We start from the raw sequence: 13,069 nt of genomic DNA, 5'->3' as shown, positions 1-13,069 counted from the left end.
TAGGTTTGGATGTGGAACGTTTATTAATTCCCTTTGATGGAGAGCACTATGTACACAGAACAGCCACAGAAGGTTACTTCTTGGTTTCCTCCTCCTTGGAGAGAGTCTTGATGATCTCTTCCTTCTTGGCTTGCAGACGTTCTTCACGGCGCTTGCGAGCTTCCTTGGTCTTGGACCTGCGAGCTTCCGCCTGGTCACTGAAGATGAAAATAGTTTTCATGAACATACATGGCCTCAGGCTCAAGTAACCCAGATAAACCCACCCAGCTTTTACCCCCACCTCTATTTTTCTCCAGCCGTAGGAAGCTGTGGTAGAGAGATGAGGTGTGAACACACATTTCACAAACACCTCATGCACCATCAACTACTTTACAGCTGCTGTTTATCAGGTTACTAAGCCCATACACTTCCTCACTAGCGCTTTGCAATGTAACAGAGACATAAGTGCAATTTAGTATCTTGTTCAGTAACACCCCACTGGCCTACTAAGTAATATAGGCAGGCATGAATGGGATCTACCCTTGGCCAGGATTGGGACTGAAACAGGTCCTTGGACCAAACGACAGCACATGGGCTTGCTGTTGTCTTTACTCCTTCTCCAAGGACACCACACAGCAAACTTGTTTGTTAGACAGTGCCCTTGAGATCTTGACAAAACTGGTCAGACCAGTGACTGAAGTTAGAAAGGAAAAGTAATGCATGATCTGCCAGAACCCATTTGTCCTTCAATTGTCTTAACTTCGCCTCTTCTTGAGAATGGATCCTTCAATGGCAGGGTCTTTGGACAACATTCTGCGAGGGAACTTGCCCATCCCCTGAAGATGTGTGTTATTTCCTGGGTGTTTAAGTCACACAGAAGGGCAAAGCTTGTATAAAGGGGGCATTCAGGTCATACTTGGATTTATTTACACCATTAAAACCAAGCCATTAATATCCAGATCTGTCAACATTTATGAAGTATTATTTTGTATTCCACTGAGCCTTAGGCCTTGTCTACGTTAGAAAGTTTTGCTGCTCTAACCATACTGGTATAGTAGAACACTCCTAATGTGAATGCAGTTATACTGATATAAGAGGGCTTATACTGTTATAAGTTAAGATAGTTTGCACCCATACCAAACCTTAAACCAGTATAGCTATAGGAGTAAATAATCCCCTAATTGACAGAGCTATAGCAACATAACTATGACCAGGCTTGGATAGTGAAGAGATGTTAGTGAATTTCATTTGTTTCCAGTCAGTTTCACTTTACAGGATGCCACAATAAGAGAATCAATGTCTTTGTAACCAAGTGCTGAAAGCTCATGGAATCACTTAAACTAGTACTGAGCACTTTTAAAAGCTCACTTGTGCAAAACTTAAGTTTCGGACCTGTACTGAGCTCTAAATCGCTTTAATAATCAAACACTTACGCCAGGAGCTTCTTGCGAGCCTTGTCTGCTTTGAGTTTGTGAATGTGCTCCATCAGAATCCGCTTGTTCTTGAACACGTTACCCTTGACCTTCAGATACAGGCTGTGATACCTAACAAAAGAGAAGGGACCAGGTGAGGTGAGAGAGCTCACTGTGTTGCAGGAAGCAACACTCATTTGTTTGATGGTGCAAAAGAGGAAATACGAACTGTGCAGCTTCCAAGACATCTTGAGTGACTCAAGATAAACAGCAGTTGTGTCTTGTCTGCAGTGGACCACACAGTGACCTTTGTGTCCCAGAGTTTTAAAATTAATTTAACCATTCTTCAGCATCTTAATCTACCACCACACACGACTCCCTTGTCCTGCCCTCCAATTTCAGCAGAGGAGCTAGTCCTGAGAAGCACTCGCTAACATCAAGATCATTCTGCAGCAGCTTTCCAGTGCCCTTACCCACTGCAAGGGATTTATCATTTATGTAAAAGGTGTGTTTAATCTCTCTTAGCTTTCCCCTTTGGCATCTGTTGGTTCAGGTCTAAGGTTATAGAGCCTGCTGCAAAAGCCTTGAAGAGCAGAGGCTGGTGTATCCAGGTGGATGGGGACCCTGTTCCCCACCCACACACACCCACCAGCAAAGAAGAAGCAAGGCAGGATTCATTTGGCTCTCAGACTTACATATGGCGGTCGATCTTCTTGGACTCCCTGTATCTGCGAAGCAGACGTCTCAGAATTCTCATTCTCCTCATCCAGGTCACCTTCTCGGGCATACGAGCATTGGCTGTACCCTTTCTCTTACCTGGAGGCAGACAGAAAGATGTTACAGAGCTGGAACACAGCTAATTACCAGTGAGCATCCTTGCCAGTGTGCTTAACACCTCTGCTTGCCTCAAAATCCAAGGAGTATGATTAACAGCCCAGCTGCTTTACAAGGCCCCTCTTTGGTACATAAGGCAATCTATAAATCCACCCTCAGCAAAGGTCTCTAGAGTTTGACAGACGTTTAACCCCAGTTATCTAGAGCGAAGCCAGCCATCACTTACCGATGCCCATATGCCTGCCCTTTCGGCGGGCCAAGGTATTTTTCCTGCATCGGGCACGGGAGTGAACAGTCACAGGCTTGCGGATTATCAAACCATCCTTGATCAGTTTCCTGATCTGCTGACCTGGAAACCAAAAGAGATGTTCCACGTTGAAGACATCAAATGGAACAGAAAATGGACAGTCTCTTGCCTTGCTCATGCTAACACGAACAAATTTTACTTTTCAAAAGGAGTTTTTGGGATGGATTACAACAACATTTAAGTCTAAAGGAATTTAAGAAGATTTTGACCTTCTTTACAGAGGCCCCTTAATTAAGTTTGTTTTCCTCAGGCAATCCTGTTGCAGTCCACCACAGGCCTACATGAGAAACATTCTCCCAGTCACTGCAGTGTGGACCTGAATGGAATAAACATATTTTATAAAGATGTCCTTTGGGTCCAGCTTCTGCCTCCATTCTACCTGCTGGATCTGCCAGCTCAGTTAACACAAGAGGAAGCCTAGTCCGTGAGAAGGGACAAACTGTCTATTTTTCAGTGCTCGTAGTGAACTGTATCTCATGTATTTCTGCTCTTCCCACTTTTCAATCGTGCATCTCACCTGTTCACCACTAGATATCCCTGTGGTTGGTGTTTGACTAGATAGTAGTAACTCCCGTCCCCCCAAAGAACATCCACACTTGTCATCACATTCTTGTGTGAATTCTTTCAGTGTGGGTTTAGCCGAATTCTAGAATTTGGTCATTTACTGCTTCCAGTTAACAAGGGAAGGCAATTGCTACACGCCTGTAAGTCAGCAAAACCTTTGAATATAAAAAGGCCCAGGAAGAAGGCAATTCGGTTAACTACTATTAAATTAACCTTTCTACTACCGAGCCTGTAACAAAGACAAGCTGAGAACACTGCCTCTTCTGCAATATTCAATAATTAGCAAGGCCCACAAATCATACCAGAAGATAGCACTAGCAAGTCACTGAATTGCCCAATGCCCATGTGGAAGAGAAATGGTTACTTACGAGAATTAGCATTGGCAATCTCATTGGTCTCATTAGGATCCAACCAAACTTTCTTCTTGCCACAGCGCAAGACGCTGGAGGCCAGCCTCTTCTGGAGCCTGAGCATACTGAACAAACCAACACACATGGCTTAGAACAGGCAGCCCCCAGTTTAGTGCAATGGAAGATCACAAAATTTTTCACTGTTCCAGGAATGCTCAAATTGCAGTCTAGCTTTATTTAAATGTATAAAGGGTCTTTCATTGGAGAGATTACAAAGCCTAATGCAAGTTAATTACATATGGCACTGCTGAAATGTCGTCACCTCTGAAGTGAAAGGCAGCAATCACGTGGAAATCCAGCATGTGGCAAAACAGTGTGAGTGGAGAAATTGCGGCCAGTGATGTTGACCAGATCAAACTCTTATTAAGGAGGTTTTCACTTGTGGCAAAAGCTCAGAGCCGAAGGTGGCGGGTGACACATTAAACAGAAGATGGGATGAAGTTTCTAACAGCAACTAGTGATTCTGGGCCCCCGCCACTTGCGGTGCCTCATGCTGGCCACCCAAAAGTCACCGTCACTTTGGGAGTCAGGCCCAGCTCTCAAGTGCCCAGCGGGATCCCCCTGGGGTGGGAACAGTGGGGAGATCCAGCAGAGCGGGGCCTTTACTGGGGCACCAACCCCAGCACGCGCGCGCCCGCGCAGCCCCCCCCGCTCCATTCCAGCCCCCCCAGCGCGCGCCCGCGCAGCCCCCCCCGCTCCATTCCAGCCCCCCCCAGCGCGCGCCCGCGCAGCCCCCCCGCTCCATTCCAGCCCCCCCAGCGCGCGCCCGCGCAGCCCCCCCCTCCATTCCAGCCCCCCCAGCGCGCGCCCGCGCAGCCCCCCCCGCTCCATTCCAGCCCCCCCAGCGCGCGCCCGCGCAGCCCCCCCGCTCCATTCCAGCCCCCCCGCTCCATTCCAGCCCCCCCCAGCGCGCGCCCGCGCAGCCCCCCCGCTCCATTCCAGCCCCCCCAGCGCGCGCCCGCGCAGCCCCCCCGCTCCATTCCAGCCCCCGCAGCCCCCCCGCTCCATTCCAGCCCCCCCCAGCGCGCGCCCGCGCAGCCCCCCCGCTCCATTCTAGCCCCCCCCAGCGCGCGCCCGCGCAGCCCCCCCCCGCTCCATTCCAGCCCCCCCCCATGGCGCGCAGCCCCCCAGCTCCACGCCAGGGGCGCCCCTTATCGCCCCGCTATCCATCGCCCGGGCTGAGGGGACGAGCGACGCCCCGGATGGGGGCAGGGGAAGCGGCTCCTCACAGCTAGGCCTAGGCCCAGGCCCAGGCCCACTTGCAGGCCCGGCACCGGCCGCTCTCCTGAGGCGAGGCGAGGCCAGACGATGCCAGGCCAGGCCAGGCCAGGCCCGGCCCGACGCGCCCAGTCCCCGCCGCCCCGCGCCCCGCTCACCTCATGGCGGCAGCGGCCCTACCGCTGAAAGGAAAGGGGGACAGCAGCGCCGGCCGCTCCCACTATCAGCGCGGGGGTAGCTGGGTGGGACGTACCATATCACCCCCTCCGCTCACAGCGTCTCCCCTCCCCTCCGATCCCGGCTCGCTCCACCCCTGAACGGGGAAGAAGGGGCCAGAGCTCGGTTCCGAAGGAGAAAGTGCGGACGGAACCGGGAGTCTGAAACATATCTCTCCACCCCCCGCGTCTGGGAATGGTACGGCCCGGGGCGCAGCGGCGCCTGCGCAATGATCGCGGAGGCGTGCTGCCCGGACTAGTCCGGCGGAGCGTGCGCCTGCGCAGTGGAGGGAAGCTGCTCAGGGCACCACGTGGAAGGGGGGTGTTGGGTGATCTGCGGTCTGGGGAGGGCTGGGCGCACGGAGGAGCGTAAGGGCAGGCGTGGGGTGGTAGGTGCTAGGGGCCTTGGGGTAGATCAGGGCTGGGGGGCAGTCAGGGGGGCAGTCAGGGGGTAGGAGCTGAGTTCATGGGGTCAGGGGGGGAGTCCTGGGGCATAGAATATCAGGGCTGGAAGGGAGCTCTGGAGGTCATCTCGTCCAACCCCCTGCTCAAAAGCAGGACCAATCCCCAACTAAATCATCCCAGCCAGGGCTTTGTCAAGCCTGACCTTAAAAGTATCTAAGGAAGAGATTCCACCACCTCCCTAGGTAACCCATTCCAGTGTTTCACCACCCTCCTTGTTAAAAAGTTTTTCCTAATATCCAACCTAAACCTCCCCCACTGCAACTTGAGACCATTACTCCTTGTTCTGTCATCAGCTACCACTTGCTGATGTTCTGTCATCAGCAGGCTTAGGGGGTGACAATGGATCACAAATTGAATATGGATCAACAACCTGATGAGCTGAGGAAAAGGCTAGAATCATTCTGGGGTGTATTAACACGCATGTCCCTGTGTAAGAGGTGGGCGGTCATTGTCCCGCTCTGATCGGCACTGGGGAGGCCTCCGCTGAAGCACTGCGTCCAGTTCTGGGCACTACGCTTTAGGAAAGATGAGGGCAAATTGGGCTGAGTCCCGAGAAGAGCAACAAAAATGATCAAAGGTTTTGAAACGCCGAGGCGCTTCCACGGAGGAAGGTTAAAAAAATTGGGTATATTAGTCTTGAGAAAAGAAGACTGAAAACAATCTGCAGGTAGGCTAAGGGCTGTTATAAAGAGGCTGCTGATCAATTGTGCTCCATAGCCACTGAAGGTAGGACAGGTTTCAGAGTAGCAGCCGTGTTAGTCTGCATTTGCAAGAAGAAAAGGAAGAGTTGTGGCACCTTAGAGACTAACCGATTTATTTGAGCATAAGCTTTCATGAGCTACAGCTCACTTCATCAGATGCATGTGATGTAGCTCAGGAAAGCTTATGCTCAAATAAATTTGTTAGTCTCTAAGGTGCCACGAGTCCTCCTTTTCTTTTTTTGAAGGTAGGACAATAAGTAAAGGGGCTAAGCTGCAGCAAGGGAGATTTAGGTTAGAAGTTAGGAAAAACTTTCTAACTATAAGGGTAGTTAAGCTCTGGAATAGCTTCCAGTGGATCTTGTGAAATTCCCATCGTTGGAGGTTTTTAAGAACAGGTTGGACAAACACCTGTAAAGGATGCTGTAGGTTCACTTTGCCCTGCCTTCGTGCAGGGGGTTGGACTTGTGGTCCCTTCGAGCCCTACATTTCTGATTCTGTTCTAGGCTGGAGGATAGCTATGTCAGATTGGAAGTTAGCCGTGGGGTAGGAGCTAAGTTAATGAGGGACAGTAGAGAAGTTATGGGATAAGGTGTGCTAGGCTGGGGGCCTGGGCCAGATCAGGTGTGGGGGTAGCTATGGGATAGGCTATGCCAGGTTAAAGTCCGGCCATGAAACAGGAACCAAAGCTATGGGGCAGGCCATAATCACAGCTTTGCAGGTAGCCATTGGGCCTGTATGTGCTTGTCCTTGACCTGTAGATGGTCACCACTAACCCAAACTCATACAGTGAACCAATGTTAGACCTTGGAATGGTACCCAGGAGTCCTGACTCCCAATCACCTCTTATCCCTGCCTTCTGGCGCTTTGCAAACATTAATTAATCCTCACAGGCCCCATGTGAGGTTGGTAAGTATCAGTGTCACCATTGTCCAGCTAGGGAAACTGAGGCACGAGGGGGCCTAACTCCCCCCTCATGCCATGTCAACCAGGAGCATCTCCATGAAAAAAGGGGTAATGTAAAACCAGAGTCAGATTCAGGCCCAGAGAGAGTCACTGATTTACCCCATGTCCAAGAAAGTCTGATCCAGAAAGGGGCTGAAATTTGTATGAATTTGGGGTGTTCAGAACTTCTCCAGGATCTCAAAGCTTAAGACTTCTTGGAACAAGAGGAGAGACTAACAAAAATATAAATGTATAAATGGTCCTGTTTCTTTAAAAAGTGATTCTCCAATTGCCTCGTTTGCAAAATATAACTGAAGCTCCACTTTTAAACTGATACAAATTCCACTCAAGCAAAAATGTCACTTTTTTTTTTATAAACTAAAAGTTGAAAAGCACCCAAATCCCCACTTTTTGCAGCGTTTAGGCATATTTCCTCCTTTGAAAGTCATGTCTGAAAATTGCAATTGGCTAGAAAATCAGACCGAAGGCTAAGGCTGCTTGTTAAATACTCAGACTAGATTCCATCTCATGGCTCATTTGGAATCTGGCTGGTGTAAAATGATCAACATATGGTAGGAGAAGGAGACCTGACAGGAACAGATTCTTGGTTCATTAAGCGAGAAAAACACAGATAAACACAGATTTAGGGAGTTTAAAAACCGAGTTGTTGTTTTCATAAAACAAACTCCAAACCTGGAAATACCTGCTAAAGGAACGTGTGTTGGAAACTTGGCTCAGACCCACTGGCTCACCAGTTCCAGGATCCTGCCTCTAGCATTGGCCACACAGGCTGATGCCAAAGAGAAAGGCAAATAAAAATACATCCCCATAACACATTTGGTCAGACCCCTGGGTCTGTACAGGGGAGGGGAGATAGTTGCTTCCCAGCTCCTGTGGAAGAATCATGTTTTGCCCTATGCTCTCCAGGGGAATTCCCCTAAACTGGAGGAATTCCCAGGTGGGGAAATCTGGCTGTTTTCTCACATGGTGCAAAAGCACCAGAATGAAGCCTAGAAGTGGGGTTGCAGCATTTATAGAATGCTGCGGGGGTTGGTGTGATATTGTTTATGCCCTTATCTCTCCTAGGAAACAATGAAATTTGCCAGAGGTTCCTGTCTATGTGTTTTCAAATGTCTTCCTAAGCATCTTGCACTGGGTTTTGTTTTCCAGTGGATCATTGCTCACAAAAGGTACTCTGCTCCGCCCCAGAGGTGGCTGCATCTATTTGTAAAGAGCGCTATGGGGGGAAGGACATCTTGAGGTAACACCTTATATTGCTGGCATTTAGGATGGGCCTGAGGCCATCCCTTGCTGCCCCACAGCAGCAATCCACCCAGGGGCTCCACTGGCATTCCACCATCTGCTCGCAGTGTTTACTACTAAAATGTGGAGGTGGTGATTAAGTGCGCCTGGCGGGTGGAGAGGCTCTGGCCATGTAAAGGGAGATCTGTAATTGTGTTATACTCCCATGCAGCTGCCTGCTGTCTGTGTGTTCACCTTCCCTCCAGCAGCTCTTTCCCTTCTGCTCCCCCCCCCCCAGCCCCATCTCCCAATCTATGGCTCCCTCTGCTCACCCATCATCTTTCTCCCATCCCCCCACTCCCCTCTCCCTCCCACTCTTCCTGCCCAGCTTCTGTTCGCTGCCAGGGTCCCTGGGGGGGATTACGGTTGCTGGTGGGTTGTGGGGGGAGGGAAGGGGGGAAAAGCTGGAAAAACAATATCCAGGAAACAGCTGCAGCTGTCCGAGATGCTCAGTGAATTGCTCCTCTCAGGAAGGTTAGCTGGATGGTGTCTTCACAAACAGGCCGACATGGGAGAGGGGAGCCTCCAGGCTAACCCTCCTGGAGAGGCTGCTGCACTGAAGCCCAGGTAAGACCATCTCCCTTGTCCTAGCTGGAAGCAGGATATACAAGGAGTTTCTGGTCTAGAGAGGTCATTTCCAATCTGGCCTGGCATCCCCATGTCAGGAGAGGGGGATGGGTGGGAGTCACATCTGGATGTGTGGGACTGCTTAGATACGGGTTTTGGTCCAAGCCCATCTCTGGGGTCTAGTCTGGCAGGGAGGGGAGAGATGAGAACACAGCCTGCTCCATGCACTGGGAGGGTCATGTCCAGGGGGAGACTCTGAATGGTGGTGGGACTATGTCTGCATGGCCATGATCTCCAGCCTCCCATCTGCCCTTAACTCGGGATCCCTAACTCGGGTGTCTCATGACATCATGAACGTCGGGGAAATGCTGGAACATTGGGATCCTTCTGCAGATGGGAAACCTTGGGAGAAGTCGCGCCCTCTGGGGACTCTAGGATTTTCTGCTTCCAGCTGGGACAAAAATCAAAGGAGAGCAGCCTCCCACCTCATGGCCTGGATGCTTCACTGCCAACTGGAAGCAGGAATGGGACGTGCGGTGCGATGGGTGGGAAGAAAAACAAACCAACCAACCTTGTATCGATTCAGGGCTTGGTTTGGAGTTTGGGACGAAGAGGCCGGGGCAGTTCTGATGTCACTGGGACATTCTGGGCCCAGTGAGGGGTTCTGTCACTGTCTGCCTTAATGCGACAGTGCTGTGTCTCAGAGACCTGACACCATTAGCCAGCACACAGGCCAAAAGTCTCACCCTGGCTTCCAGCAACTTAGTCACTCTTTGCAGGGCCCTTCCAGTCCCAAGTCTTCCCCATTCCATCTACCCCGAGTTCCTATCTACCAGGCGCTCGGACTTTTCCCTTCTGGTTTGTCACCCCTGAAGGTGTGGAAAGAGCCCCCAGGTATCAGTTCACTTTGGCGGACCCACTCCACCCAGTTCACGCACCAGAGACCTGCTGGGGGCAAAAATTAACAAAAAGCGTATTTAATAGGGAAGAAAAAGTCACAGATTCAAAAGTGAAACTGGAAAAGCAAACGCAGACCAGTCACACAGAACAAAAAGAGGCAACTTCAGACTTTACCCTTCTATATTAGACAAATCCCCTTTTCTACTATAAAGTACCTGTTGCCTCCGAATGGTTTCCCAGCATGCCCTGGCCATCATAGAAAGACCCAGCGGTTCAGGGACAGCTTTGCACTTAAAGGCAGCCCTTCAATTTCTGGGAAAAAACCTCAGACATAAACCTGGTTTTAAAAGGCTTTTTTTTCTTTCTTTTCATTCCTGGCATGGTGACTCTTGGGTATTCAGAGTGGGGGGAATTCCCAGTTGTCTCCATGTCTTTCCATTAACTCTAATGGTCCACCATTGTCTTTTCCTGGTTGGACAATGAAGGGGTACTTGAAGTTGGTTTCCTGTAAGCAACTGGCTTGGTGCCCCTCCCCTCTCTGCCTGATCCCTTCACCACCTGTTGCGAGGTGACGCTGTAGACGCACCACAGTTACAAGGTTCTACACGTATACACATGCGATGACACGTACCTACAGTCATACCCTGCATGCAGCTCTCCTGGTGCTCCGCAAGTCCAGAACATCACAAGCTTTCATGAAAGACCTTCCATGATGTATTCATCCACCATCACATTGTATAGAACCAGGTGAGTCAATTGCATATTCTTTGGGGTTCAGACCCCCTTTTCGCCCCTTGGGGTGTCTGGACCCAGATTGTCACAGTCATCCAAGCTGGATCCCCACCCTCCAAAGCTGGGGGAAGGCAGCGTGGTCTAGTGTGGCTAGAGCCTGACCGGATGCCCGGGTTCTATTCCCGGTTCTGCCACCAATTAGCTGTGTGACCTTGGGCAAGTCATTTCTCTCTGTGCCTCATTTTTCCAGCCTGCAAAGTGGAGATTAAATATGATTCAGTGCTTGGGCACTGCCGTCACACCTCAGCCCGTCAGTGATAGATGGGTTCTAATCATGGAAAATCTCCCTTGCATCGGGTGTCCCGTGTTCTTGGACAGTTTGTCTCCCAGCTGCAGAGGCCAGGAAGGAGCCAGCTCCCTGGAGTGAATCCACAGCTCCCTGCAGAGAGGTTCATTTTTAACCTTCTAGGGCCTCCGTGCGGCTTGGGATTGGACCTCCAACCTCCACCCTGGCAGAGGGGATGTGGGTTGATCTGTCCCTTCAGATCCACCCCCTCACTCTCCAAAAGCAAGGAGACAAGACTCCATAGCCACCTCGGGACAAAAGCAAGCTGAATGGGACGGGACACAGGGACCTTCAGCAGTCTGCTCAAATCCAGTCTTGGGCAGTTGTGGTTGAAGCCGATTACTGCCTAATTGCTGAGGTGAGATGAGTGCCATGGATCTCAGCTCAATTCTAATTGGACACACGGGCACTGGTCAGTCTCAGTGTTGGCATGCTCAGGAGAGAAGACAAGCATTGAGTAGGTCGTTCATAGGGAGTCAAGTCAAAGTTCCCCCAGCCAGGGGCTCACTGAGCTCACCTGACCAAGCCGCGTCAGTTTCACAGCCAATGGTACCCAAGGGAACAGCCCATCTCACCACCTTTGCTGGCCCTGCCTTGATGGATCAGGCCCTCGTTTTGAAGCTAGGTGGACTGGATGCATCTTTTCAGTGTGAGATCAAGGGAGACTCGCTCACCATTCAGCCTCCACACCTTATAGGGCGGGTTGAGAGCCACAGACGGACCATGTGGCCAAGGGGAGGATTCAGGCTCTGGGGCTGCCCAGTGGCCCCCTTTCATCAAGCTGGACACAAGGGTTTATTTGCTGCACTTTGGTTTCCAGAGCTGTGCATGTTATCTGGGTAGCCAGCCCAGCCCAGACCTACGTCCCTCTCCACTCTGGTGTTGGCGCATCCCAATGCTCAGGCAAAGCCGCAGCCCAATTAGGAGTGAGACCAGGGAGGGGATGGGGAAGCGCAGACTCAGGTCCCCATGCTTCATTCCTAATTAGCCACAAATCCCACCAGCCATGTGGATTTTCTCCCCTATCGTCCCAGGGACATTGATGCAGCCCCATTTGCTGCTTTGCCCCTGCCATGGTGCCCCCTCTGTGCTGGGATGTAGAGACTGCATGGCATGCAGTTGGCTCTGAGGATCATCAGGGCCTGTTGGGAGCCCCCAATGAGCCCTGGGGCAGGTGGGTTCTCAGGAAGGATCTGGTGGGGGAAAGGGGTTGGGGTGAAAGGAGGGTGCAGAGTGAAGTGGGAGCGAGGTGAGAGGGTTAAGAGCCACAGGGAATCTTGCACTGAGGAACAGTCCAGGAGAAGAGCATTGGAGACCCAGGCCAGCCATCGCTGCACAGTAGGGCCAGCTAAGCAATACAGCTGGTCGCTTTCCAGCAGGCTGTTGAGGCAGGGCTCTGGGAGGCTGTGACCTATTCCCAGCCAAGCTCCCCTGGCTGCAGTCACATCCCGGCAGCGTGGCACCCATGCCTGCACTGACCCTGTGACCTGACGGGAAGCAAGGCAATCCGGCCCAGCGGGGGATCTCCGCCTTGGTGCCCAGAGATCTCTCTCAAGCCACACCAGGTTACCACATGCCTTCCAGCTGGGGTGTGGGTTGGAACTGATATGTCAAGAGCCCCCCCTAGGCACACTGCCTACTAGGGGCAGGGACAAGGCATCCCAGCCCTTTGTGGGTCTGGAATAGCTGCCCAGCAGGGCAGTAAAATACCCATGGCCATATCTGAGCAGGACCTGGGGGAGTCCTAGGGCAGTGGTGTCCTCAACCGCCCAGAGCAAGCTAGAGCCATCTGGGCAACAGGGAGGGGACTGATCGCTGGAGCCCCCCGCCCAGCCATCGCCCTGGACTGAGGGGGCTTTGTGTGGGGGAAGGGAGGCATAGGGCCACCCCCCAGCCAGTCCTTCACCCCCTGGGAGTCCCCACTCCAGAGCTGACCTTCCCTGTCATCTGCCCCCCCCCCGGCACTGCTGGGCAGCCAGGCCCCTCAGTAGGGGGAGATGGGAATCGGGGTGTGTGTGGGGGGTCTCCTGGCTGTATAGGGGCTGGTTGGAGGGGGGGGGGTTGTCTCTCCTTCCAGCCGCCTGGGCGCTCCCTTCTCCAGCCCCTCCCATCGCTCAGCCCCTCTGCTGGGGGAGGGGGGCGCTTGGACCACACCCCCCCCCCCACGGGGGCCGG

At 52.1% G+C, this 13,069-nt stretch overlaps 1 protein-coding gene across 2 annotated transcripts; it reads right to left on the bottom strand.

The window, feature by feature from the left end:
- On the bottom strand, positions 1–5,035 carry RPL19 (ribosomal protein L19). 2 transcript variants are annotated; one of them, XM_077806362.1, is made up of 6 exons: positions 4,883–5,035; positions 3,465–3,571; positions 2,452–2,574; positions 2,087–2,207; positions 1,413–1,523; positions 1–197 (listed from the first exon to the last, which is right to left on the bottom strand). In XM_077806362.1, the coding sequence occupies exons 1-6, from the start codon at positions 4,885–4,887 to the stop codon at positions 74–76; spliced, it is 591 nt and encodes a 196-aa protein (XP_077662488.1). In that variant the 5' UTR covers positions 4,888–5,035; the 3' UTR covers positions 1–73. The 2 variants fall into 2 exon arrangements, with proteins under 2 accessions (XP_077662488.1, XP_077662489.1); XM_077806363.1 differs by lacking the exon at positions 4,883–5,035 and adding an exon at positions 3,769–4,058.
- Positions 5,036–13,069: the final 8,034 nt, after the last annotated feature.

This window comes from Eretmochelys imbricata, chromosome 27, assembly GCF_965152235.1.
Source record: "Eretmochelys imbricata isolate rEreImb1 chromosome 27, rEreImb1.hap1, whole genome shotgun sequence".
NCBI lineage: Eukaryota > Metazoa > Chordata > Testudines > Cheloniidae > Eretmochelys > Eretmochelys imbricata.
The sequence above is the reverse complement of the archived record's forward strand: the minus strand, read 5'-3'. Positions and strand labels throughout refer to the sequence as shown.

Coding starts and splice junctions, on each gene's coding strand:
- RPL19 (XM_077806362.1), bottom strand. Junction 2,575..3,464: donor GATTGCCAATGCTAATTCTC/GTAAGTAACCAT, acceptor TTTGGTTTCCAG/GTCAGCAGATCAGGAAACTG. Junction 2,208..2,451: donor GGGCAGGCATATGGGCATCG/GTAAGTGATGGC, acceptor GTCTGCCTCCAG/GTAAGAGAAAGGGTACAGCC.